The sequence below is a fragment of the Puma concolor genome, chromosome C1, assembly GCF_028749965.1.
Source record: "Puma concolor isolate L17-30 chromosome C1, mPumCon1.1.hap2, whole genome shotgun sequence".
NCBI classification, from domain to species: Eukaryota; Metazoa; Chordata; class Mammalia; order Carnivora; family Felidae; genus Puma; species Puma concolor.
In genome coordinates, this window is record NC_141674.1 from 21,981,666 (window position 1) to 22,005,918 (window position 24,253).

The window sequence follows — 24,253 nt, forward strand, 5'->3', positions numbered from 1 at the left end:
TGAACCCTGTACTTAAAAGAACTTTGGCAAGGGGAGCCTGGATGGCTCAGTCGGTTAAGCATCCAACTCTTGGTTTCAGCTCAGGTCATGATCTCGTAGTTTGGTGAGTTCGAGGCCCACGTCGGGCTCCGGGCTGACAGCATGGAGCCTGCTTGGGATTCTCTGTCTCCCTCCCCCGCTCGTGCTATTCTGTCTCTCTCAAATAAGTAAACTTAAAAAAAAAAAAAAAAAAAAAACCAAAAAAACGACTTTGGCAAAAATTTGCCAAGAAACCACTTGGGAAAGAGCTTTGCTGGTTGCCCTGCTTTGGGTAAGAATAACCTCTAGAAGTAAGTATGGTGTAAGCCTGTTATAAAAGATTATACGGAAGACACTTTCTATACTCTTTTCATGACTTAGGAGTTCCTGATGGGGCTCGCATTAGGAAATCGGATCCTATCAGGTACATTCAACCATTGGGAAATACTCTAAGTTTGCTTCTGGCAGGTTGATGTACCCCCCTGTCCCAGATGTGCCCTTACACTGCCTGAACATGCTGGAGACTGGTGTCACTGAACACCTGGGAGAGCAGGCACCTGGAGTACCAATCCAACCTCACTGGACGGGACCTCTATTGAGGTGCTGTTGACCCCCCATTCTTCAGTGAGCTTAAGGAGAATTAAGTGGATTCACCACCACATTGAGCTGGTTCCATAAGAATCCACAGTTTCCCGGCACCCTGTCAAGGAGAACATCAAAAAGGATCCTGCTTGGACTAGTGATGGAACTGAAACTACTATTTTGGGGAGCTGGTCCCAAGAAATCAAAGGATATTTCTAAATACATAAAGTTTCTGTTCCTCTAACCCTGATCTAACCCCATTTCAGCTGGAAGTAACTAGAGTGGTCATTGTCCCAATTCCCACATGAGTGAGGGATGATCAAAAGACAGCGGGGATTGAAACCCGTAACCAACAGCATTAATAAGCATAGGTGCAACCCTTTACCAAGACCTTTCTGTTTGCCCTTAACTACCCCTCCCTCCTCCTCCAGGGAGGCAGAGTGGAACCTTGCCCTCTGGTCTCTTCGTTGGGCTGCCTCTTGCTTAAACACTTTCCTTGCTGCACACTCCCTGTCTCAGTGATTGGCTTTGCTGTTATCAGGCAAATGAACTTCGGTTTGGTTACACTTGGGACATGATGGTTGTCCTGTAGCTTGATGATAGGTGGCCTGTGGAGCCATCTTTTAAAATATCAGCTTCAATGAGGTATTATTTAGGTCATTAAAATTCACCCATGAAGGAGGGAAGGAACGGTAAGGTCAGCCAAGGCCTTCTGACTGGTATAATAAGACTATACCAATATTTATATCTGTATTGTTAGAGACATCATGTATCCATTTATATATTTTAAACAGTTTTCTTTCCCCTTTTCCTCATTATCGTATATAGGCTGTGGTTAAATTTACCATTTAGTATGGGGGTCAGCAAATTTTCTATAAGGAGACCACAAAATTATAAACACCCTGTCCCCCTCACCCCCAAATGAGCCATGAGTCAGTTTTTTAGAATCTGAGAGCTATTAAATGTTTGTTACAATGATTTGCCTCTGCTGCCCACAGACCGTTCACATACGAACATGGCTGGGCACCAACGGTGGCCAGCGCGGCTCAAATTTGTAGAACTTCCATGCATCATGAAATATTTTTTTCAACCATTTAAAAATGTAAAATTTAGGGGCACCTGGGTGGCTCCGTTGGTTAAATGTCTGAGACTTTGGCTCTGGTCATGATCTCACAGTTTGTGAGTTCAAGCCCCCTATAGAGCTCTGTGCTGACAGCACAGAGCCTGCTTTGGATCCTCTGGCCCCCTCTCTCTCCGTTCCTCCCTCTACCTCAAAAATAAACATTAAAAAAATGTAAAATTCATTCTTAGCTCAAGGGCCCTATTAAAAATAGGCAGTAGGCTGGATTTAGGGATATCCTGTGTTTCACTGACCTTCCTTTAGTCCATAGGCTGCAGGATACAAACAAGGGGTAACTAACAGAACTAGAAATGTGTAAATTACCTGAGGGGTTTTGTAGATACTGGGGAGATAGTAGGTTGACTCCCTGGACTTAAAATAAAAATTAGCAGACTTTTTAGGTTTGAGAAAAAGTGGAATTCCCATATACACCTCCCCTCTTCCCCCCCTCTTGTTAACATCTTGCATTGGTGTGGTACATTTGTTATGGTTGGTGAACCAATAATGATGCAGTATTATTAACCAAAATCCATACTTTACATTAGGGTTTGCTATGTTGTACACTCGATGGGTTTTGATAAATGCGTCATGTCACATATTCATCACTACAGTATCCTACAGAATAGTTTCACTGCCCTAGAAATGCCCTGGGCCCCCTGAGTCCCTCCTTCCCTTATCCCTGAACCCCTGGCAACCACTAATCTTTTTACTGCCTCTACAGTGTTGCCTTCTCCAAGTATCATATAGTTGGAATCTCTCAGTCTATGGGCTTTCAGATCAGCTTCTTTCACTTAGTGATAATAACACTTAAGGCTCTTCCATGTCTTTCAGTGGCTTGATGGCTCATTTCCTGGCATTGAGTGACACCCCATTGTAGGTGGTACCACCATTTATCTGTTTTTCCACCCATTGAAGGATATCTTGGTTTCTTCCAGTTTTGACAATTATGCATAGAGCTGCTATAAACATTCACTTGCAGGTTTTTGTGTGGACATATGTTTTCAACTCATTTGGGTAAGTAGGAGCATGATTGCTGGCTGGTAATTATGAGTACATTTAGGTTTGTGGGAAACTGCCAAAGTGGTGGTACCATTTTGCATTCCCTTCAGCAGTGAGTTCCTGTTGTTCTACATCCTTGTCAGCGTTTGGTATTGTCAGTGTTTTGGATCTTGGCCATTCTGATAGGCATGTATTGGTATCTCAGTATTGCTTTACTTTGCATTTCCTTGGTGACATATGAGGTTGAACATCCTGTCATTGGTTCCTTTGCCATCTGTATGTCTTCTTTGGTGAAGTGTCTGTTCAGATCTTTTGCTTCCTTTTTAATTGGGTGTTTGTTTTCTTACTGTTTTAAGAGTTGTGTGTGTTGGATACAAGTCCTGTGTTGGATACGTGTGTAGTTTGCAAATATTTTCTTCTAGTTTGTCACTTGTCTTTCTACTCTTTCAGCAGTGCCTTTCACAGAGCAGAAGTTTTTTTAAGTTACTATTAATAAGGCCTAGTTTGCCAGTTTTTTTCGTGAGTTGTGCTATTAGTGTTGTATCTAAAAAGTTATTGTCAAGGGGCACCTGACTGGTTAAGCGGGTGGAGCATGTGACTCAATGTCGGGGTTGTGTTTGAGCACCATGTTGGGTGTAGAGATTACTTAAATGAAAATAAACAAAAAGTCATTGCCAAATGCAAGGTCACCTAGATTTTTTTCCCTATCTTGTAGCAGCTTTGTGTTCCATATTCAGGTCTATAATCCATTTTGAGTTAATTGTTTTTGTGAAAAGTGTAAGATCTGTGTCCGGGTTCATTTTTGTCCATGTAGATATGCATTTGTTCCAGCACCATCTGTTGAAAAGGGCATCCCTTCTGTATTGAATTGCCTTTGCTCTTTGCCAAATATCAGTTGACGAAATTTGTGTGGGTCTGTTTCTAGGCTCTCTATTCCACTGATGTATTTTATGGTTTTTTTGTTTTGTTTTGTTTGTTTGTTAGTTTCTTTAGCCAGTACAACTCTGTCTTGATCACTAAAACTTATAGTCAGCCTTGAAGTTAGTTAGAATCAGTCCTCTGACTTTGTTCTTCTCCCTCAATATTGTGTTGACTATTCTTGCTCTCCCCTTGCTTCTTTCCACATAAATTTTAAAATCAGTTTGTTGATATCCTCAAAATAACTTGCTAGGATTTTGATTTGGTTGAACTGACACTTTAATAATATTGAGTCCTTCTATCCATGAACATGGAATATCACTCCATTTATTTAGATCTTTGACTTCCTCCACTGGAGATCTTGTACATATTCAGTTAGATTTATATACATAAGTATTCCATTGGGGGGGGGTCCTAATGTAATTTTTTTTTTTAATTTCAAATTGTTCATTGCAATTGACTTTTGTATATTAATCTTGTATCCTAAAAACAGCTTGATTTAGTGGCAGGAGTTTTTCTGTGAATTCTTTAGGGCTTTTTACAAAGATCATATCCTTTGTGAATAAATACAGTTTTATTTCTTCCTTCTCAATCTGTACCTTTTATTTCCTTTTATTGTCTTATTGTATTACTTAGGACTTCCAGTATCATATTAACTAGGAGTGGTAAGAGGGGATATCCTTGCCTTGTTGCTGATCTTGGGGGAAAGCATCTAGTTTCTCATCATTAAGTATGAGGTTAGCTGTAGGTCTATTTGTAGATTTATCAAGTTGAGGAGGTACTCTTCCATTCTTTTTTTTTTTTTTTTAAATTTATTTATTTTGAGAGAAAGAGAGAGGGAGAGAGCACAAGCAGGGGAGGGGCAGAGAGAGAGGGAGAAAGAGAGAATCCCAAGCAGGTTCTGCACTGTCAGCATGGAGCTGGATGCGGGGCTCAAACTCACGAAATGTGAGATCATGACCTGAGCAGAAACCAAGAGTCGGATGCTTAACTGACTGAGCCACCCAGGTGCCCCGGGAATCTTCTATTCCTAGTTGACTGTGAGTTTTTGTCATGAATGAATATTAGATTTCTTAAATGCCTTTTCTGCACCTATTGGTATGCTCATGTCATTTTTCTTCTTTAGCCTGTCATGTGATGGATTATTTTAATTGAATTTTGAATATTAAATTAGTCTTGCATACATGGAATAGCTGTTTGTGGTATATAATTCTTCTAATGCAATATTGGATTCTATTTGCTACAATTTTGTTGAGGATTTTTGTATCTATGTTCATAAATATTGGTCTGTAGTTTCCCTATCTTGCAATGTCTTTGTCTGGTTTTGGTATTGGGGTAATTTTGGTCTCATAAAATGAGTTAGGAAGCATTTCCTGAGCATCTATTTTCTGGAAGAGATTGAGAACTGGTATTTCTTTTCTTAAATGTTTAATAGAATCCCCCAGCAAACCATCTGGGTCTGGTGCTTTCTGTTTTGGAAGGCTATTAATAATTGACTTGATTTCTTTAATAGATATAGGCCTATTCAGATTATTTCTATGTCAGTTTTGGTAGACTGTTTTTCAAGGAATTGTTCCGTCTCCTCTAGATTATCAGATTTGTGGAGATAGTTGTTCATAATATTCTTTTATTATCCTTTTAATGTCCCAGGATTGTAGTGATGGCTTCTTTCATTTCTGATAGTAATAATTTGTGTCTTTTATTGGTTAGCCTGGCTAGAAGTTTATTAATAAAAAAAAAAAATCATTCTTTGATTTTTTTTTTTTTCTCTACTGATTTTGTTTTCAATTTCATTGATTTCTGCTCTAATCCTTCTGCTTGCTTTGGATTTAATTTGTTCTTTTTCTAGTTTCCTAAGGCAGAAGCTTTGATTATTGATTTTAGGCCTTTTCTTTTCTTCCCCTCCCCTCCCCTCCCCTCCCCTGTAGGCTCCATGCCCAATATGGGGCTCGAATCCATGACCCTGAGATCAAGAGTCATATGCTTCACCAACTGAGCCAGACAGGGACCCCTCTTCTTTTCTAATAGGTGCATTTAATGCTCTAAGTTTTCCTCTAAGGACTGCTTTTGCTGCATCCCACAAATCTTAGGTTTTATTTTCATTTCGTTCAAAATCTTTCTCTTGAGACTTCTTTGACTCATGTGTTATTCAGAACTGTGTTGTTTAGTCTCCAGGTATTTGGGGGACTTCCCAGCTATCTTTCTGTTATTGATTTCCAATTTGATTCCATTGTGGTCTGAGAACATATTTAACATGGTATCATTCTTTTCATTAAAAAAAAAAAAAAAAAAAAAAAAGGCATTTTGTAGGGGAGGCAGAGAGAGGATCCCAAGCAGGCTCTGTGCTATCAGTGCAGGGCCTGACATGGGGCCCAAACTCATGAACTATGAGATCATGACCTGAGCTGAAATCAAGAGTTGGACACTTAACTTACTGAGCCACCCAGGTGCCCCTCTTTTAAATTTGTTAAGGTTTGTTTTATGGCCGAGAATGTGGTCTATTATGGTGAATGTTGCAGGTAAGCTTGAGAAGAATGTGTATTCTGTATTTTGAGTTGAAGTATTTTGTCAATTAGATTGAGTTCATTGATGACACTGTTTAGTTCAACTATGTCCCTACTGATTTTCTGCCTGCTGGGTCTGTCACTTATTGAGAGGGATGTTGAAGTCTTCAGCTGTGATAGTTGGATTTGTCTATTTCTTCTTGCAGTTCTAGGGACTTTTTACCCCATGTATTTGATGCTTTGTTAGGTGCGTATACATGAAGGATTTTTACATCTTCTTAGAGAAGTGACTTCTTTATTGTCTTTCATTTAATCATTGATATCTGATTATTTTTTATTTTTTTCCAGTAAGGGGGGGTTGTTTTGTTTAAAAATCATTTTATTTTTGGGGCACCTGGGTGGCTCAGTTGGTTAAGCGTCCAACTTTGGCTCAGGTCACGATCTTGCCGTTTCTGAGTTTGAGTCCCGCATCGGGCTCTGTGCTGACAGCTCAGAGCCTGGAGCCTGTTTCGGACTCTGTGTCTCCTGCTCTGCCTCTCCCCCACTCGCACTCTGTCTCTCTCTCAAAATTAAACGTTAAAAAAACTAAAAAAAAATCATTTTATTTTTCATCGTAAGTGTACTCCTTAATCCCCATCCCCTACTTCTCCCATCTCTTCCCCACCCGCCTCCCCTCTGATAAACATCAGTTTATTTTCTATAGTTAAGAGTCTATTTCTTGGTTTGTCTCTCTCTCCGTTTTCCTTTGTTTTTTAAATTCCACCTATGTGTGAGATCATATGTTTGTCTTTCTCTGACTTTCTTTGCTTAGCATTACACTCTAGCTCCATCCACATCATTGCAAATGGCAAGATTTCATTCTTTTTTTTTACGGCCGGATATTCGTGTGTGTGTGTGTGTGCGCGCGCGCTCACGCGCACGTCACATCTGTATCCATTCATACATCAACGGATACTTGAACTGCTTCCATAGTTTGGCTATTGTAAATAATACTGCAATAAACATCGGGGTGCATGTATCCCTAGTGTTTTTGTATTTTTTGGGTAAATACCCAGTAGTGTGATTATTGGATCATAGGGCAGTTCTATTTTTAACTTTTTGAGGAACTTCCACACTGTTTTCCACAGTGGCTGCACCAGTTTGTATCCTCAGCAATAGTGCACAAGGGTTCCTTTTTCTCCACGTCCTTGTCAACATTTGTTTCTTGTGTTTTTGATTTTAGCCATTTTGACAGGTTTGAGGTGGTATGTCATTGTAGTTTTGATTTGCATTTTCCTGATGAGTGGTGAAACATCCTTTCATGTGTCTGTTGACCATATGGAGGTCTTCTTTGGAGATATGTCTGTTCATGTTTCCTGTTCATTTTTAATTGGATTATTTGGTTTTGGGGTAGCGAGTTGTACCAGTTCTTTATGTATTTTGGATACTAACCCTTTATTGAATAGGTTGTTTGCAAATATATTCTTGCATTCAGTAGGTCACCTTTTGTCAATGGTTTCCTTTGATGTACAGAAACTTTATTTTATATGTAGCCTCAATAGTTTTTGCTTTTATTTCCCATGCCTGAGGAGACACTTAGAAAGATGTTACTACAGCTGATGTCAGATTACTACTGCCTGTGCTCTCTTCAAGGATTTTTATGGTTTCAGATCTCACATTTAGGCCTTTCGTCCATTTTGAGTTTGTATTTGCGTATAGCGTAGGAAAGTGGTCTAGTTTCAGACTTTTACCTGTGGCTGTCCAGTTTTCCCAATACTATTTGCTTTAAAGACTTCTTCCCATTGTATATCCATTTATTCCTTTGTTGAAGATTAACTGACCATACAATTGTGGGTTTATTTCTGGGTTTTACATTCTGTTCGATTGAGCAGTTGGTCTATTTTTTGGTGTAATTGTAAATGGAATTGTTTTCTTAATTTCACTTTCTGCTGCTTCATTATTAGCGTATAGAAATCCAATAGATTTCTGTAATCAACTTTGGATCCTGTGACTTTACTGAATTCATCTGTCAGCTCTTGTAGTTCTTTGGTGGAGTCTTTAGGGCTTTCTCTATATTGTTATCATGTCATCTGTAAATATTTTACTCCTTCCTTACCAATTTGGATGCCTTTTATTTCTTTAAAAATTTTTTTCTTAGTGTTTATTTTTGACACACACACACACACACACACACACACACACACACACACACACACACAGAGAATCCGAAGCATCCGAAGCAGGCACCAGGCTCTGAGCTGTCAGTATAGAGCCTGATGCCGGGCTCGAATCCACGAACTGTTGAGATCATGACCTGAGCTGAAGTTGGACGCTCAACCGACTGAGCCACCCAGGCACCCTGCCTTTGATTTGTGTTGTCTAATTGCTGTGGCTAGGATTTCCAATACTATGTTGATAAAAGTGGCGAGAATGGGTATCATTCTCTTGTTACTGACCTTAGAGGAAAGCTGTTTTTTCGTCAATGAGTATGATGTTGGTTATGGGTTTTTCATATAAGGTTTTTTATGTTGAGGTATATTCCCTCCACACCTATCGTGCGGAGGGTTATTTTTTTTTTTTTTATCATGAATAGATGCTGTACTTTGTAAATGTTTTCTCTACATCTGTTGAAATCAACATATAGTTTTTATCCTCTTGATAAGCAATCACAACTGATTTGCAAATATCGAACCACTTGCATCCTGGGAATAAATGCCACTGGTTGGTTGTATGTAACTCTTAATATTGTTGGATTTAGTTTGCTAAAATTTTGTTGAGGATTTTTGCTTCAATATTCATGAGACATTGGCCTGTAGTTCCTTTTTCCAGTGTCTATCTGGTTTTGGTGCCAGGATGATACTGGTCTTATAAAATGAATTTGGAAGTTTTCCTTCCTCTTGTATTTTTTGCAACAGCTTGAGAAAATCTAAATGTTTGGTAGAATTCACCTGGGATGAGCGAATTATTGATATAATTTATAATCTACCACATTTGTTGCTACTTTCTACTTATCCTTGTTTTGTTACATTTTTGTCTCCCATTCTTTTTTGGGGTGGGGGAGGGACAAGAGGAGATTAAGTATGGAAAAAAGGTATGTGTGGACTTTGAGCATCCAAAGAGGTTATAGAGGAGCTTTGTATTTCTTTGGCTGCTTCCTACTTTGGGGAAATTTCTTACTGACTGAATTTATTGCGGGCATCAATGCACATTTCCCACTGTAGAAGCTAAAATGAGCCATCCTTCTCTTCACTCCTTGGCATCTAGAATGTGGGATGATGACCTGGGCTTAGACAAATGGGTGCCCCCAGGCAGGCCTTGATCAAATGATGGGACAGTTAAAATTCACAGAAGCGGGCCAGTGGCATTGTCCTGCAGCAACTTAGAAATTGTTCCAGGAAAGCAGATGGTCTTGTAGAAATCCTGCGTGACTTAACCTAAATTCAAATCCTAGCTGTTGTTAACTTCAAATCTTCCTGTAATTATACCACAAGTGATGAAATTTTACAAGGAAGGAGAACCTGAGAAATCGAAAAATTAAGCCTAGCTTTGTCACTAGCTATACATTGGGCAAATCACTGCACGTTTGAGTTTTTGTCTTCACCTTTTAAAATGGGATTACGTACAAACGTACATAAAAGCACCGAGCTCATAGCAGGTGCAGGTCGACAAATGAATCAAATTCAGGGCCTTCCTCTTTCAGCTTCCCAAGATCATTCTTCCCTTGGGCCACGGTAGAGGAGGTCAGGGAGAAAGGCCAAACACTACGCAACTTTACCCTCAAATGTTATTGTGGTCTCCGGTTAACCTTTTCTAAGGGGTGGCAAGGGTGCTTTGCCTTGAACGCTGGCCCAGTATCTGGTCCACAGAAGGCACTTAGTACTGATACCATCATGAGGCAAGCCCTGGGATCCTAGTCTATAAACATGTTCTGTAAGAGGGGCCTTCTCAGTCTTTTCATACACTATTCCCAGTGCCTGGCATACAGAAGGCACACACTCTGATATTATCCAAACACTGCCGGGGGCAGGACAAGTTCACCTGCAACTGAACCTCACAATACTGACCCCAGGGTGGTGTGAGAACAAGATGAAACAGGTTTGTGAAAGTATTCATCTCTGGTGTATGCCTGGAACCCAACAGATGAGTTTCCATCTGTCTCTTGATTTTTAACTTTTTAATATAAATGAATTTAAAATTGCTGGGGGGAAAAACAAATGCCAATCCCTTCTATGTGCAAACGGAATTTCCATCCTTTACACTCTTTCCATGTGCTAATAAATTCATTTGGTTAGAACTAATGTGCCCGCGACATTTGAGTGAGTGCTTCCCAATGCTCGTGTAAATGACAGGGTGAAATTATACAAACGTGATGGAACTATGTTTAGAATATGGATGAACAGGAAAGAGCCTGGAAGGGAATTTGGAAAGAGCTGCTGTTAGGGATAGTAAAATTAAGTTGACTTTTTAAAAATTGGGCTTAAAAATTTTTTAACTTGTGAAAGAAAAAAAGCCCAAAGAAATGTCCCCGTCTTTATATTAGGGAATGAATGTTGGATTCTCCTCACCTACTGGAGACCAACACGAGGTCTGAGGCCGTGGGAATTCTGATTGGGAGCTACCATCTTGTCATGATGACGCAAGAATGGAGGGAAAGCTCTAGGGGGTTTGAGGTTCCAGTCCCTGAAGTTCCACACGTTTCCCAAACTGAACTCGCTCAACTTCGTCTTTCCCATTTCTCAGGCTTCACGAACACCTCTGACACTCCTTTCCCCAGGTCACCTACTGAACCCTTCTCTGTCGCCTCCTGCCTTGTTCAGGCCCCACATCACCTACAATTACGTTGACCCTTAATGCAGGGATTAGGGGCAGTGTCCCCTTTACAGTAAAAAATCTGCATATAACTTGACTCTCCCCTAACTACTAATGGTCTACTGTTGACGGGAAGTCAGCGAACCCATATCTTGTATATGTGTTATATACTGAATTCACACAGTAAAGCAAGCCACAGAAATATTAAGAAAATCACAAGGAAAACACAGAGTACTGTATCAAAACCCAGGTATGTGTGGGCCTGCACAGTTCTCAGCCATGCTGCTCAAGGGTCAACTGTATTGCCTCTCGGATTGCTGGTGTCCATGCATTTGGGCTCCCAGAATGCACGTCAGACCAACCTTGCAGCACCTAGCTGTACAACCCTTACCCTCCTGTTTAAATATTTCCTTTGTTCCCAATGTTTATAGGACAAAGGCCAAATTCCTCCTCCTGGTATCGAAAGCACCGTGACCCAATCCATCTGCCAAACTTGCTTCTTATTCCCGATCATCACACCCCACGTTCCCTGGGCACCTTGCCCTGTGCTTTCCCAACTCCGTGGCTTGGTGCACAGATGTTTTGTTTTTTGTTTTTTTTTTACAGGAATGCCCTCCACCCCCACCTCTCTAGAGGTTCAGCTTAAGTGCTAGCTCAAGAGATCTCTGAACCGAGATGAAGTTACAACTCCCTCCTCCCAGTGCCCGCTTTGCTCGGATGCCTCAGTAGTCCTTTAGGGGCCGAGACCAGATTGGAAAGCACCGTGCCTCTGGTCCTTTCTTCAGGGCCAGGCCAGACAAGTAATGCAGAGAACGAGGGGAACAAAGGTAATCCAGTATCGTTTTTCTTCCTGGCTTTTGGTCAGTCCAAATCCTAAGGCGATGAGGTATGTCGCGTCACATTCACGGTGAGAAGTGCAACGAACAGTCTAGAGGAGAGCGCTGTTTGTGAAGAAACCATCTGGTGATGCTCTGAGTTCCCTACCTGACCCGTCTCTCATCAGCCTGGCCATAAATAAGCTTCTTGAGAGGAAGGACTGTAAATTCCTAAGAAATCTGCCTTTATTCTGTTGGGTGAGAAAAATCCTTTTAGGAACAAAGGGCGGCTCCCTACCCACGCATGGGTGACCTCCAGGAACAAAACAGCCATGACACGAACTTTTTATGCTGAGAAAAGAAATTAGCAAGATAACTCAGGAAATGCAACTCGGATTCAAACACCATGAAATCTTGTCAAGCAAAAATAGTCTTTATTCAAATTTAATGGAAACAGGGGTCACTATACTTTGCAAGACGGGGAAAAATAAAATTAAAAAAAATTCTTTTCTTTTCTTTTTTAATATAAAACAATATAATCACAATACCAGAATATGGAACTCTACAGTTTATTTCCTATGGGTTACTGCAGGTATCAATTTTCCTCGACTGTGCTATTCACAACTTTGTTAAGTCCAAAAGTATGAAACCAAAGTGGTAGGAAACTTAAGACTTAGCACTTTCACTAAATGGCAAACATCAAAGGGCATCAATTCGAGGGCAAAAATGGCCGAACTCACCGTACCTACCTATGTCACCGTTCCAGCCTGAAAGCCATCCAGGTACTGAGCTCCCTGTGGGAAAGGCCAGGCCTGAGAGCCGAGGCGTTTTGGATATTCTACTGTGGGCCAGGAGTAAAGGGGGTTTTCAAAGAGAAGATTGTTTTCAGTCGAGCAGGAAGGCCTGGCGCCAGGAGGCTTTACGGAGAGGAAGCACTTAGATTTAACAATTGTAGACACACCATTAGGGGAGTTAAAAATGTACAGCAGTGACGTATGTTCTACTTCGATCACTTGTGCTACGGCTACCAAACATGTACAAAAGACTTCTCGGGGAGTTCCAGCTGTGGTCGTAGCCAGTTAGGACCGCGAGTGGGACCTGGATCTAGACCGAGAGGGCGATCTGGACGCAGACCTGGATCTGGACTTGGACCGAGACCGGGTTTTTGAAGCGGACTTTGATCTGGAGCGTGATTCTGACGGAGGGTTCGGTTTGGACTTGGAATTGGACCTCGACCGGGACCGGGTCTCCTGATGGGCGCTAGCATCCGCGCTCTCCCCTCGGCCCTCCCTCGGGCCGGACTCGGCCTTCGCGTGCTCGCGCTCCTTGGAGGCGGAGCGGGAGCGCGACCTGGACTGGGAGCGCTCGGCGTCCTCCTTCTTCTTCTTCTTGCCGCTGCCCGACTTGCTGTCTCGCTTGCCGCCCCGCTTTCTGCTCCTCTCGCTCTTGCTGTGGCTGCGGCTCCGGCTGCGGCTCTCCTCCCTGCTCCTCTTCCTCCCCTTCCTCTTGTCCTTGCTTTTGCTGCGACTGCGGCTGCGGCTGCCTCCTTTGCTGCGGCTGCGGCTGCGGCTCTTGTGCAGGCCCTTCTCCTGGCTCCGGCTCTTCTCCTTGCTTCTGCTTCTGCTCACGCTCGCCCGCTTCTCCTCCGCTCGCCTCTCCTGACTCCTGCTTCGACTTTTACTCTTGCTTTTGTGCCGACTGGGACTCCGGCTCTTGGACTTGCCGGCGTTGTCGCTGTTCTGGATCTTCTCTTCGGCCTGGTCTTTACTCTTGCTGCGGCGCTTGTCCGCGCTGCGGCTGCGGCTGCGGCTCTTGTCCTTGCTGGGGCTCCGGCTTTTCTCCTTCTTGCTGCGGCTGCGGCTCTGGCTGCGGCTGCGGCTCTTGCTCCGGGAACGGGAGCCCGACCTGAGGAGACACGGGCGACCTCATGCCTCACGCTGCTTGTGACAACAGGAGACTAACGCGAAGCGTACGGCTTGCGGTGGCCAAGGACCGCTTTCTGAACCCCGATTCCCATCCTGAGCTGAAAAACCCGGGCTGAGGGAAGACTGGTAACGTGGTTAAAACCCAAGTGGGAAGCGGGACGGGCGTGCCCCGCGGACCTCCTCTGCTCACGCCAAGGAAGACCCACCTGGACCGAGATCTGCTCTTCGAATGACTGCTTTTGCTGCTGCCGCTTCGGCTTCTGCTCTTACGAGAATGTCTGCTCCGGGAACGAGACCTAGCAGGAGAGAATATGACGGAAGGCTAGCTGAACACCGAGACCTTTTTCAATTGAAAAATACGTATGGCACTGGCTGTGTCCAGGCTCGGTGTTGGAAAAGAACCCTCTCCAGGGTTCTGGGCTCACAGATCTGGTACCTGCATGGCTCCCCTGAACCTCAGAACCTCTGATTCAGACCCCACGTCTCCCCCAGACCCGCTCTTTCTGCTGGGTTCCTTCCTCATTTCCACGGGTGCCACGGTTCTTTAGCCAGTTCCTCGTACCACGAACTTAGCCACCCCGGTCTCTTCTCTCCCCCCTCATCCACACATACTCCTGATTCTGCCTCTTTGCCTCCAGTCTGCCCACCTCTGCTGCTGCCCCCCCACCAAGCCACTACCGTCTCTCTTGGTCCCTCAACAGCCTCCTCATTAGCCTTCCTGCAAACACTTTTGCCCTTTGGCTATCAATTCACTCACTGGGACCAGAGAGCGTTTTAAAAAACACACTCCAAGCTTTAAAAAAAATCGTCAATAAGCCAAGACTGTGAACTCTGCTTATTTTCTACCACAGTAAGCAGGGCTCCTCAGGGGAATCGACTATTCCAAGTGTAGGGCAGAGAATGCACGAGATGGGCCTAGAACATCTCATCATGGCAGAAAGAGGAAATGTTCAAAGACCGCTGGGCTCCACCATCTGCGAAAGGACTTTTGCCAAAAACACTGAACCTGTTCCCCAGTCACACCTCTCAAGACATAACTTCAGTTTACTGGGAAGTGGGGATAAAGTACAAGTACAACAATATGACGAGGAAACAGATGAATGCAAATGTGGGATACTATTAAAAACAAAAGTCAGTGTCAGGATGGGGGGCGGGGGGGGGGGAGGGGCCTGCTTCAGACTGAAGAGACCTAACAAGCTCTTGCAATACAGGACTGGACTGGGTCCCGGTCAGCAGAGAAATGCAGGTATAAAGACACCCATGCAACCACTGGAGAAATCTGAAACTGGCCTGGATAGAAGATGACTTTACAGAATCACTGTTAAGGTTCTTAGGTAAGAGAATATAAATGTGGTCATCCTCACTTTGGGAGACACACGCTGAAGTATTTAGGGGTGAAGCGTCCTGTCTTCAACTTCCCTTAAAATGCAAACGTACGGGCTGTGTGCATAAATATATACACAGAGAAAGAGACAGAAGAACACGAACTACTAACGACTGTTGAAGCCAGGAGGAGAGTATGCGGGTGTTCGTGAACTATTCTTTCCACTTTTATGTTTGAAAATGACTGCAATAAACAATTTGAGAAAATATTTAGGAAAGCACATCCACATGAAAACCAAACAAAACCAAGACAACCGAAGACACAGAAGCCAACCTGAAGGGCTCCCAAGGGTCAAAAATTTGAGCATAAAACATGAGGACTGCAGTAAATGAAATGTTATTAAATATATACATTATCATCCAAGAATTCATTCAAAATGATATTAAATCACCAACCGCATCATTACCTTTGGGGAATCCTAGAGCACCTTTAAAATTCTGAAAGGTGGTAAATAAAGGTGTCAAACTTTTATTTTGCATTTCCTATAAAAATTATACCTGAGAGTAACAAAGAGTGGAAATCATCCATGATAGAATTACAGCCTTTAAATGCAGAAAGAATGAGGAAACTGGAACGTTATCCCTTGGCAATGACAACTGGTGGCTCTAGGGAATGAATGATGGATCAGTAGATGCTAAAACTATCAGGTGGACTGTGGACGTGGAACTTTAAAACAGATGGCTCAGGCTCACGACTTTGGACGCAATGATGCATGCTATCCCTCGTCATTTGAAGTGGAACATCCAAGCACCGTACAAGTGATGCAACAAGAAGCATAAGGTACTACTTACAAAGTACATATGCTAATAAAATACCGACTTTCCTCTAAAAGCCTCGAGGCCTGGGGCGCCTGGGTGGCGCAGTCGGTTAAGCGTCCGACTTCAGCCAGGTCACGATCTCGCGGTCCGTGAGTTCGAGCCCCGCGTCAGGCTCTGGGCTGATGGCTCAGAGCCTGGAGCCTGTTTCCGATTCTGTGTCTCCGTCTCTCTCTGCCCCTCCCCCATTCATGCTCTGTCTCTCTCTGTCCCCAAAAAAATAAAAAGTTGAAAAAAAAAAAAATTTTTTTTAAAAGCCTCGAGGCCTAACTATGAGTTCACAGGAAACATGGGAAATAGGATGAATATGGTAAATATCACCACAAGGATGCAAAGAGAAATCTCAGCTATGAGAACATATTCAAACAGGCCAACTGTTTCTTCAACTAAATGCATGGAGAATAAAAACAGGACCAAGGAGGACATACCTGTGATTAAGAGAATTAAGAGACACGCCACCTAACGGCAGCGTGCAGATCCAGTTGGGACCCTAATATGAACTAACCAACTGCCAAAATACATATTTGAGACAACTGGGAAAATGTGAATACATATTTGCTGGCTGTGATATGGCCCCATGATTTTAGATTTTAGTTAGATGTACATAGTGAAATAATTACATTACAGGTGAAATGACAGGATGCCCAGACTTGTCCATAATGAGGCAGGGAGAGGGGTAGTGAAACAAGACTGGAAAAATAAAAAGTAATACAGCTGGATGGGTGACAGGAATAAGGGAATTCAGGGCTCCTTACGCTATTTTCTCTAATGCTTTATGTACTTGAAATTTTCCATAAGAAAAAATTAAAAAACAGAACCAAACCTGGAAAACTTAGAAGTCTCTGGTGACTTCCTACTGCTCTTAAATCCTTACCCTGGTCCGTGGCTCGGCAGGCTCTGGCCCTTTTCTGCCTCATCTCTGGTCGCTCTGCTCCCGCTGCCCTCCGCTAGAAGGGCCCTCACCCCTTTCTCTGCCCGCCCCTCCGGCTTCTCCTCTAGGGCCCAGCCTTTATGACGTGCCCGCCCTTAGAGAAGCCTCTGCCAGTTCTCCAAACTCGTGCCGTGTACGTTTCCTTTTGACGCACACTTATCACGCTGGTCATTATTGGCTCAATGCCCGTTTCCTCCACTAGGCTGAGCTTCAGGAGGGCACGGACCACATCTGTTTTATTCACAAGCGCCTGGCCTAGTGCCGAGCGGCTGCTGAATAAAAAGTCTCCACTCGTGAGTAGCTGGAGTTCCTGAGAAAGTAACAAAGGACCCTTGGCCACGTTTGTTCCCAATATGGGTATGAAGCGGGGCACCCAAGAAGAAATGCGAAAACAGGTCACGGACACCTGCCTCAGGAAAAGCACTTCGATCTCTACCCAGGATGTAAGAGTTCAAGAGTCTCACAGATAAATGCTTGGTGTGAAGTGGCGTCACTGAACCAGACAGAACCATGTTCCTGAGGAGGACAGGAGATGGGAAAGGGACTGTCCGTCTGTGTACTCATGAATGAATTTACAGCAAAAGCTCCGACGCACACATATCAATGATCAACCACAGTACCTGGAGTGACTCCGGCTCCTGGAATAGGACCTGCGGCGTCTGGAACCGGGCTTGTCTTCGACTAATCTGATTTTTCTGCCATTGACTTCAGTTCCATCTAACTTTTCCAAAGCTCTTTTCATGTCGGAGTAAGACACAAATTCAATCACCCCTTCATTTTTACGGCCCTTGTGAGCATCTGCATAGGTCACTTCTCCCGCCTGACGCATATAATCCTAAAGAAACAAAACACCCCAAACAAGGTCATGATACATTTTGTGAAGATATCTAATGCGATTATAATTAAAGTTTTCCCTTTCCTTTGGGAAGAAAAGCTCATTTTTTTTTTTTTGAATGAAGTTTACTCTTAAAACAAAACGAAGTTTACTCTTACAATATTTCCATCTACATACCAACCCATTTATTAAGGTTCTTTTCTTTCTCAAAAGAGAACGAGCGAGCGTGTGCACGCAAGCAAGCGGGGGGGGGGGGGGGGGGGGCAGAGGGAGAGAGAGAATTTTAAGCAGGAGGGGAGCTCGATCCCACGACCCTGGGATCATGACCAGAGCCCAAATCAAGAATTGGACGCTCAATTGACTGAGCCACCCAGGCACCCCTAACAAAGGTTCGTTCTTTTTCTTTCTCTATTTTTATTTTAGACAGTGAGAAAGAGCACGAGCCGCGGGGGGGGGGGAGGAAGGAGAGAGCGAGAGAGACAGACAGACTGAAGCAGGCTCCACACTCAGTGCAGTCTGACGCGGGGCTCAATCCCATGACCCTGGGATCGTGACCAAATCAAGAGTCGGATGCTCAGGTGACTAAACCACCCAGGTGCCCCTGAGGTTCTTTAAAGTATCAGGTGAGAGGTAGACACAATAAATATTTAACTGTTTCTTTCGTGATGTGTGAATATCAAAGTGTTTAACTATAATTTTCTGAATTTTATACTGGCAAGCTTTTTGTTTATAGCACCTTTGGAGGCTCATGTCACCACATGAGTAAAGAAAAATATCCAGGGTAACATATAAATACAATCCATAAAGGGATTACGAGATTAGCATCTCAGTTTTATTTAAAATTGCTGGTAGGGGTGCTTGGCTGGTTCAGTAGGAAGAACATGTGACTCTTGATCTCAGGGTGGTGAGTTCAAGCCCCACGCTGGGTGTAGAGATCTCTTATTTAAAAAAAAAAAAAAAAATGAAATTGCTATATACTATCTCTTCGAAACAAAGGCAACAAAATAGTTCTGTCAAGCTCGGGCTTCAAAGGTTCAATGATCAATGACTACCCATGTTCCTTCACTACAAGCCTCTTTCCTCATTCTTTTTGAGGACTTAACATAATCCAGTGGGAGAATACGACATGCTAGATAAACACTAAAGGGAAGTATAAACAAGAGGAGATCAGATTAGTGTTTGAAAAGACTATGAGAGGGGCGCCTGGGTGGCGCAGTCGGTTAAGCGTCCGACTTCAGCCAGGTCACGATCTCGCGGTCCGTGAGTTCGAGCCCCGCGTCAGGCTCTGGGCTGATGGCTCGGAGCCTGGAGCCTGTTTCCGATTCTGTGTCTCCCTCTCTCTCTGCCCCTCCCCCGTTCATGCTCTGTCTCTCTCTGTCCCAAAAATAAATAAAAAAAAAACGTTGAAAAAAAAAAAGAAAAGACTATGAGATTTAGAGAAATTTAACACTTAAGGATTTTTGGCTAATTTTCCTCTATTTCTTGGCATGTAGTATACACATAACATTTGTGGACTGCAGACATATTCCACAGAAATTTATTTTTGTTATTGCTTTCCTCTCTGTATTTTACAAACACTGAACACATGCCATCAGGTACCTTCTTTGCTCACTGCATAAAACAGTTACGTGTCTTAACATATACAATCTTCATAACTAGGGTGGCTCATTACTATTTGAGGATTTCCCAATTGTTGGGACCTTTAGGTTATATATAATCACTTGCTATTATTCATAGCCCAGGAATGACTTTATAGAAAATTTCTTCAACTGAATTATTTGCAGGAATGGGGGTTCTGGGTAGAAAACAGGGATTCCATATAATATCATCCAAATTTGGACACATTTGAGACTGAGTGAGGATGCTACTAAGTTATACCAAGGCTGGGACTGTCTTGAACAGGTCAAGACCTAGAAGAACTCTAGTAAAAGGGCGTTTTACTAGTAGTTTAAAAAACTACTTTTGTTTTATACCGCCATACTTCCAGATTACTAATAATAACAGCTAACTGTTAAACGTCTATTGTATGGACAGGGATGATTTAACTAAAGCCCTAACTATAACCACATGAAGAAGATACAATTATTCCCCCCATTTTGCAGAACAGAGAAGTAGAAGAATACACAGACTAAGTAAACTGTTTGCCATCATTCAGGCAGTAAGTGAATGAGCTGAGGCCTGAACACAAGCAGCCAGACTTGAGAACCTGAATTAACACTACCTGCCCCAACCGATGGGTGAAACTGCCAAATCTCCAGGTCCCTGGAGGTAGACTACTAGAGGAATTTCATCTCAACACCATCATCACAGGGTGTTATGAACTTACACATTTAAGAGACAATAGCCCTTCAATTTATTTTTGCATTTTCTTGATTAACTGCTAGCACTAACTGTGCCAGGAACTATTCTTGGACTTTTTATACTGAGTGGCATTCAATTCTCACAATAACTTTTGAGTTAAAAATGAGCATTAATCTCATTTTTATAGTTGAAAACCATGAGGCACAAGAGGAAAGTAACTTGCTGAACTAAAATAACGGACAAGTGGCAGAGCTGGGATGCACCCCAGACAGGTGGGCTCCAGAACCCTGTTCTTAAGTCTGCTTTGACTTACAAGGAAGTCCGCTCCAGTGCTCTCCTTTCCAAAGAGTGAAACTACCAAAGGTACAGACGTATAAAATCAACTGAAGACACTGGCTAGGCTCCATTTTAACCAAAAGTCTGAAAGCCTTTCCAGTTTCTACCCAAACACTCAACCTTCACTCTCAGAACACTGGGGTGCTCCTCCTGTGAGCACAGTCCTGCTGGGAGACACTCAGTGAGGGCCTCGTCCACAACCAGCACCATGCACTAGAAGAAACACCGGCTCAGGTACTGGTCCAGGCTCTTCTGCTAAGACCAAATGTGTGAATTAACCTTTTCTGGATCTCATCCTTTCTTATCTAAAGACTGTTGGGAACAAATTAAAAAAGGGGGGGGGGAGGATATAAAACTGCTTTGATGAGGGGCACCTGGGTGGCTCAGTTAGTTTCAGCTCAGGTCATGGTCTCACGGTCCGTGAGTTCAAGCCCCACATCAGGTTCTGTGCTGACAGTGTGCAGCCTGCTTGGGATTCTCTCAATCTCTCTCAAAAAATAAAGTCAAAAAAATTTTTTTAATTGCTCTGACGAGCTAAAACTGTGAATGTAAGATTCCTAACTACTTTTTGCTGACCCTAAATATACTCACTGATTTCACCAGACAGGACTTGTTTAATGATGGGACTAAAAGTGAGAAGCAAGACACAGAAGTGTGAATGAATATCCTTTACATCTGTCCTTCTAAAACTATCCAGGTTAAGATACTAATTTCTTCCCTATTGAGCTTAAAAGCACTGTTCTCAAAAAACAAGCTGGGATCAGTATGCTGGATCAACACAGCACTGGACCTTAATCTTTAAGACTCTTTCAGGATGAATATTCCATGAAAAATTAAAAACATGAAAGAACACAAAATTTGACAGTTGTTCTCACCAATGAAGAGCTACACTGGAAGCTGACACAAAGCTGCATGATCACAGCTAATGTTACAGGAAACGCTTGCAACTTTTTCTTCTACTGCTGAGAAACTACAACGGCGTCTCTCTACAACAAGCTCTGCACAGTGGACAACAATCTCCAACACAGGTTGTCTTTACAGCCATGGTCCCCTAACATACAGTAGTGAGATTCCGATGTCTTTTGTACTACTACAGAACTTGTAAAAAATATTTTTATTTTTACGTTTTTAGAAGATTTTATTTTTAATAAGCAATCTCTGTACCCAACATGGGGCCTGAACCTAGAACCCCGAGATCAAGAGTCGTGCGGCTCCACCGACTGAGCCGGCCAGGTGCCTGGGACCCTTTCAAGAATTCCCAAATGCTCTGGGAAAACTTTCAAACATGTAATCCCATTACATTCTGTTTGCCTAGGCCTGCATACAAACACCTCTTTCCCAACCATAACTCCGCCCAGCCTTATCCCAGAAGGTTAATGAGGCCCAAACCTTTAGGTCTTGCCAGCTGCACCGACTTGACAAATTCTCCACGATAAGTCTGTACTCTGTGCGGGTAGGAGGGCCGTACTTATCTCGGCCACTTCTTCTGTAACCATATCCACCTTTGGAAGGTTCAAATAGATAACATGACTTCAGTGGAGGAAAAGGAAAAAGTGACCCAGCACATATTCCCCTGAAGTGTACCATTTACCCCCACCCCACAACACAGCACATATATTTTAGTTCTATCCCCACCCCTTAATTCTAAACTAGATTTTTTTTAAAAAAAGCAATCAACTAAACATGAAATTTAATTTAATTTACGAAGTGGTAAGTATATATATTCATTAATATTATATTTAAAATTAACATGCATAAATTAAAACTATTAACAATTTAACAATTTAGAAATAAGTAACCAAATTACTAAATCAGTTACTGGTGTTACTCACAGTGATTAAAGTTTTTGTGAATATTTTATACGAAAAAAAGATTTTCAGGCACCTATTTCAGTTTAATCTCATCTGTGTCTAACCCTTGGGATCCTCACCACCCAGGTCTAATGGGGAAAGGTTGCGGTCGTCACATGGCTTCCTGTTTTGGTCAGCCAAGGGCCACAATGGTTCAAAGAGCCACGCATGGAAAGGTAACCCAAGGTCAGCAAATGGAACAGGCAGTCATCTTAGCCTCAAAGGATTCTTTTAATTAAAACATTGAGGTCTTTGTTAAATCTATGTTAAACAATTGCATTACAGAGAAAAAAAACAACAACACAAACACACATCATTAAACATATTTTAAAAAGTATTAAAACAAGAACTTTATGTCATTAATTAAATTAAAATTAAACAGTATCAAAGATGTTTATTTGCAATTTTACATTTAAAAAGATACATAATTTATAAAACAAATGGCTTAAATATCAATACATTTCAGTGTAACATTAATTAATCAATTACTTTAAAAAATTCACATTGAACAACAAAGGCATGTATGTCATCGATACAAATGCCCTTTTAAATGCTTACTGCGTCCAGAACCGTAACTGCCGTCTCGACGTGGGCCGCGGGCATGCTCAACAATTACTCGCTCACCACAAAGGTCTTTGCCGTTTAGTTCATAAACAGCATCATCTGCATCACGCAGATCATCAAACTCCACAAACCCATATCTAGAAGAGAGCAAACGAAGTCCCGGTTGGCACCGCTCTGACGCCCAGCTTCGCTACCGTTAAAGAGAAAGCAACGAGGGTCATGCTTAGCAAAGGTTAGGTGGGTTCTGCAAACTAAGGATCGGCTTTCTCTTCCCTGTGGCTGAAACCGCTTTGCTTTGTGCCAACAGGCCCCGCCAGAGGATGGGGAGGCTGCTCAAGGTAGACTCCTGTCTTTCTAGTAGGAGGCGGGCTAAAACACACAGACACCACTTCTTTCGTTCCCCAAGCAGTTCTGGTGACAACTGCACAGACCCCCACAGGGGACGCCTGGTATCAGGTATCAAAATACGGAACCCTACAAGGCTGAGTGTCGGCTCTTTCAAGTCACATAAAAACTCCTCTTTGGTAGCTTTCGCCCCCAAGTGAGAGCTTAGAGAACAGCTAGACCCGCGTGCAGGCGCTGTGCCCTAGCTATTAGGTCGTGGTTGGAATAAGGTTCCGAGTAAACAATCCACAGCACCTCAAATCTCAGTGAAAGAAAAGTTTTCAAGTTCCTGTTCTTCTACCTAAACAAATGAGTCACAAGTGAATTAACTTGTTCCAGAAATTATCAGTGAAAAAAAAATTCAGACCTATTCACTTCCTCATGTTTTGCAAATTCATTTTCATGAGGTTTTAGGTAGGCTGGAATTCTCTAAAATCTATGTATGACTACAAACTTCTTTACATAGTACTGCTAGGAATGTTCCGACAAAGAGGTTTGGTAGTTTAACACATTTCCCGAAGAAGACACCCTCCCCCCCTGAATCCTACTAACGCCTGGTAAAGAACACAACTTACAATACTCAACAGCAAATGTGTCAGATATTTCTAAGTAAGGTTAAACAAACACCCTATAAACTATATTATCAGTACACTTTCAGTGTGGTCTAACACCACGGCTGTGAAGTCTAGCTTTGTGACCACTACCTATACTTAAAAACCAAAACCATGTTAATGATTATACTTAGTCACCAAGGAAAGTTACAAGCAATGCCTTTAACAAAGCTGTGTCCGCAGGCAAACACTGACTAGTGTTCTGCTGTGTCTAAACACACTGGAACAAAGAACAGGTTACAAGGCTTGCCACAGGTTCATCCAGCCTGACCAAAATTATTCCAGTTTCCTTAGCATGTAATGCTGTACTCAGCAACATGGGAAGTGAGGGAGAGAAACCTGGAATTGCGGAATTTTCCCTTTACTGAAGAGTTCCTTTCAAACAAGAGTCTCCCAAGGTGACAACATACAGCTGACAACTTTGGTGGGTTCTTTATGCTGAAATGTCTATGAGTGGCATTCAAACTTCAAGTCACAGACACATCCAGTTGTTCAATGGGAAATGTTTTGGAAATGTTTCGCAGTAACACAATTCAGAAGCCACCTGGCTCAGTTTATGGGCTATGAAATCTA

The 24,253-nt window shown here is 42.7% G+C and overlaps 2 protein-coding genes across 2 annotated transcripts in view; one reads left to right on the plus strand and one right to left on the minus strand.

Annotated features, from left to right (window-relative positions):
* The window catches only part of LOC147577875 (uncharacterized), a 30,936-nt gene extending 18,687 nt beyond the window's left edge, over positions 1-12,249 (plus strand). Inside the window, exon 3 of the mRNA XM_086715163.1 lies at positions 11,536-12,249. Within this exon, the coding sequence (XP_086571289.1) occupies positions 11,536-11,575 (40 nt within the window). The 3' untranslated portion in view covers positions 11,576-12,249. The remainder of the gene's footprint in view (positions 1-11,535) is intronic.
* The window catches only part of SRSF4 (serine and arginine rich splicing factor 4), a 28,368-nt gene continuing 16,271 nt past the window's right edge, over positions 12,157-24,253 (minus strand). Inside the window, exons 2-6 of the mRNA XM_025934924.2 lie at positions 22,680-22,822; positions 21,661-21,773; positions 17,420-17,634; positions 13,876-13,965; positions 12,157-13,649 (exon numbers count right to left, since the gene is read on the minus strand). Coding sequence (XP_025790709.2) covers positions 12,824-13,649; positions 13,876-13,965; positions 17,420-17,634; positions 21,661-21,773; positions 22,680-22,822 — 1,387 coding nt within the window. The 3' untranslated portion in view covers positions 12,157-12,823. The remainder of the gene's footprint in view (positions 13,650-13,875; positions 13,966-17,419; positions 17,635-21,660; positions 21,774-22,679; positions 22,823-24,253) is intronic.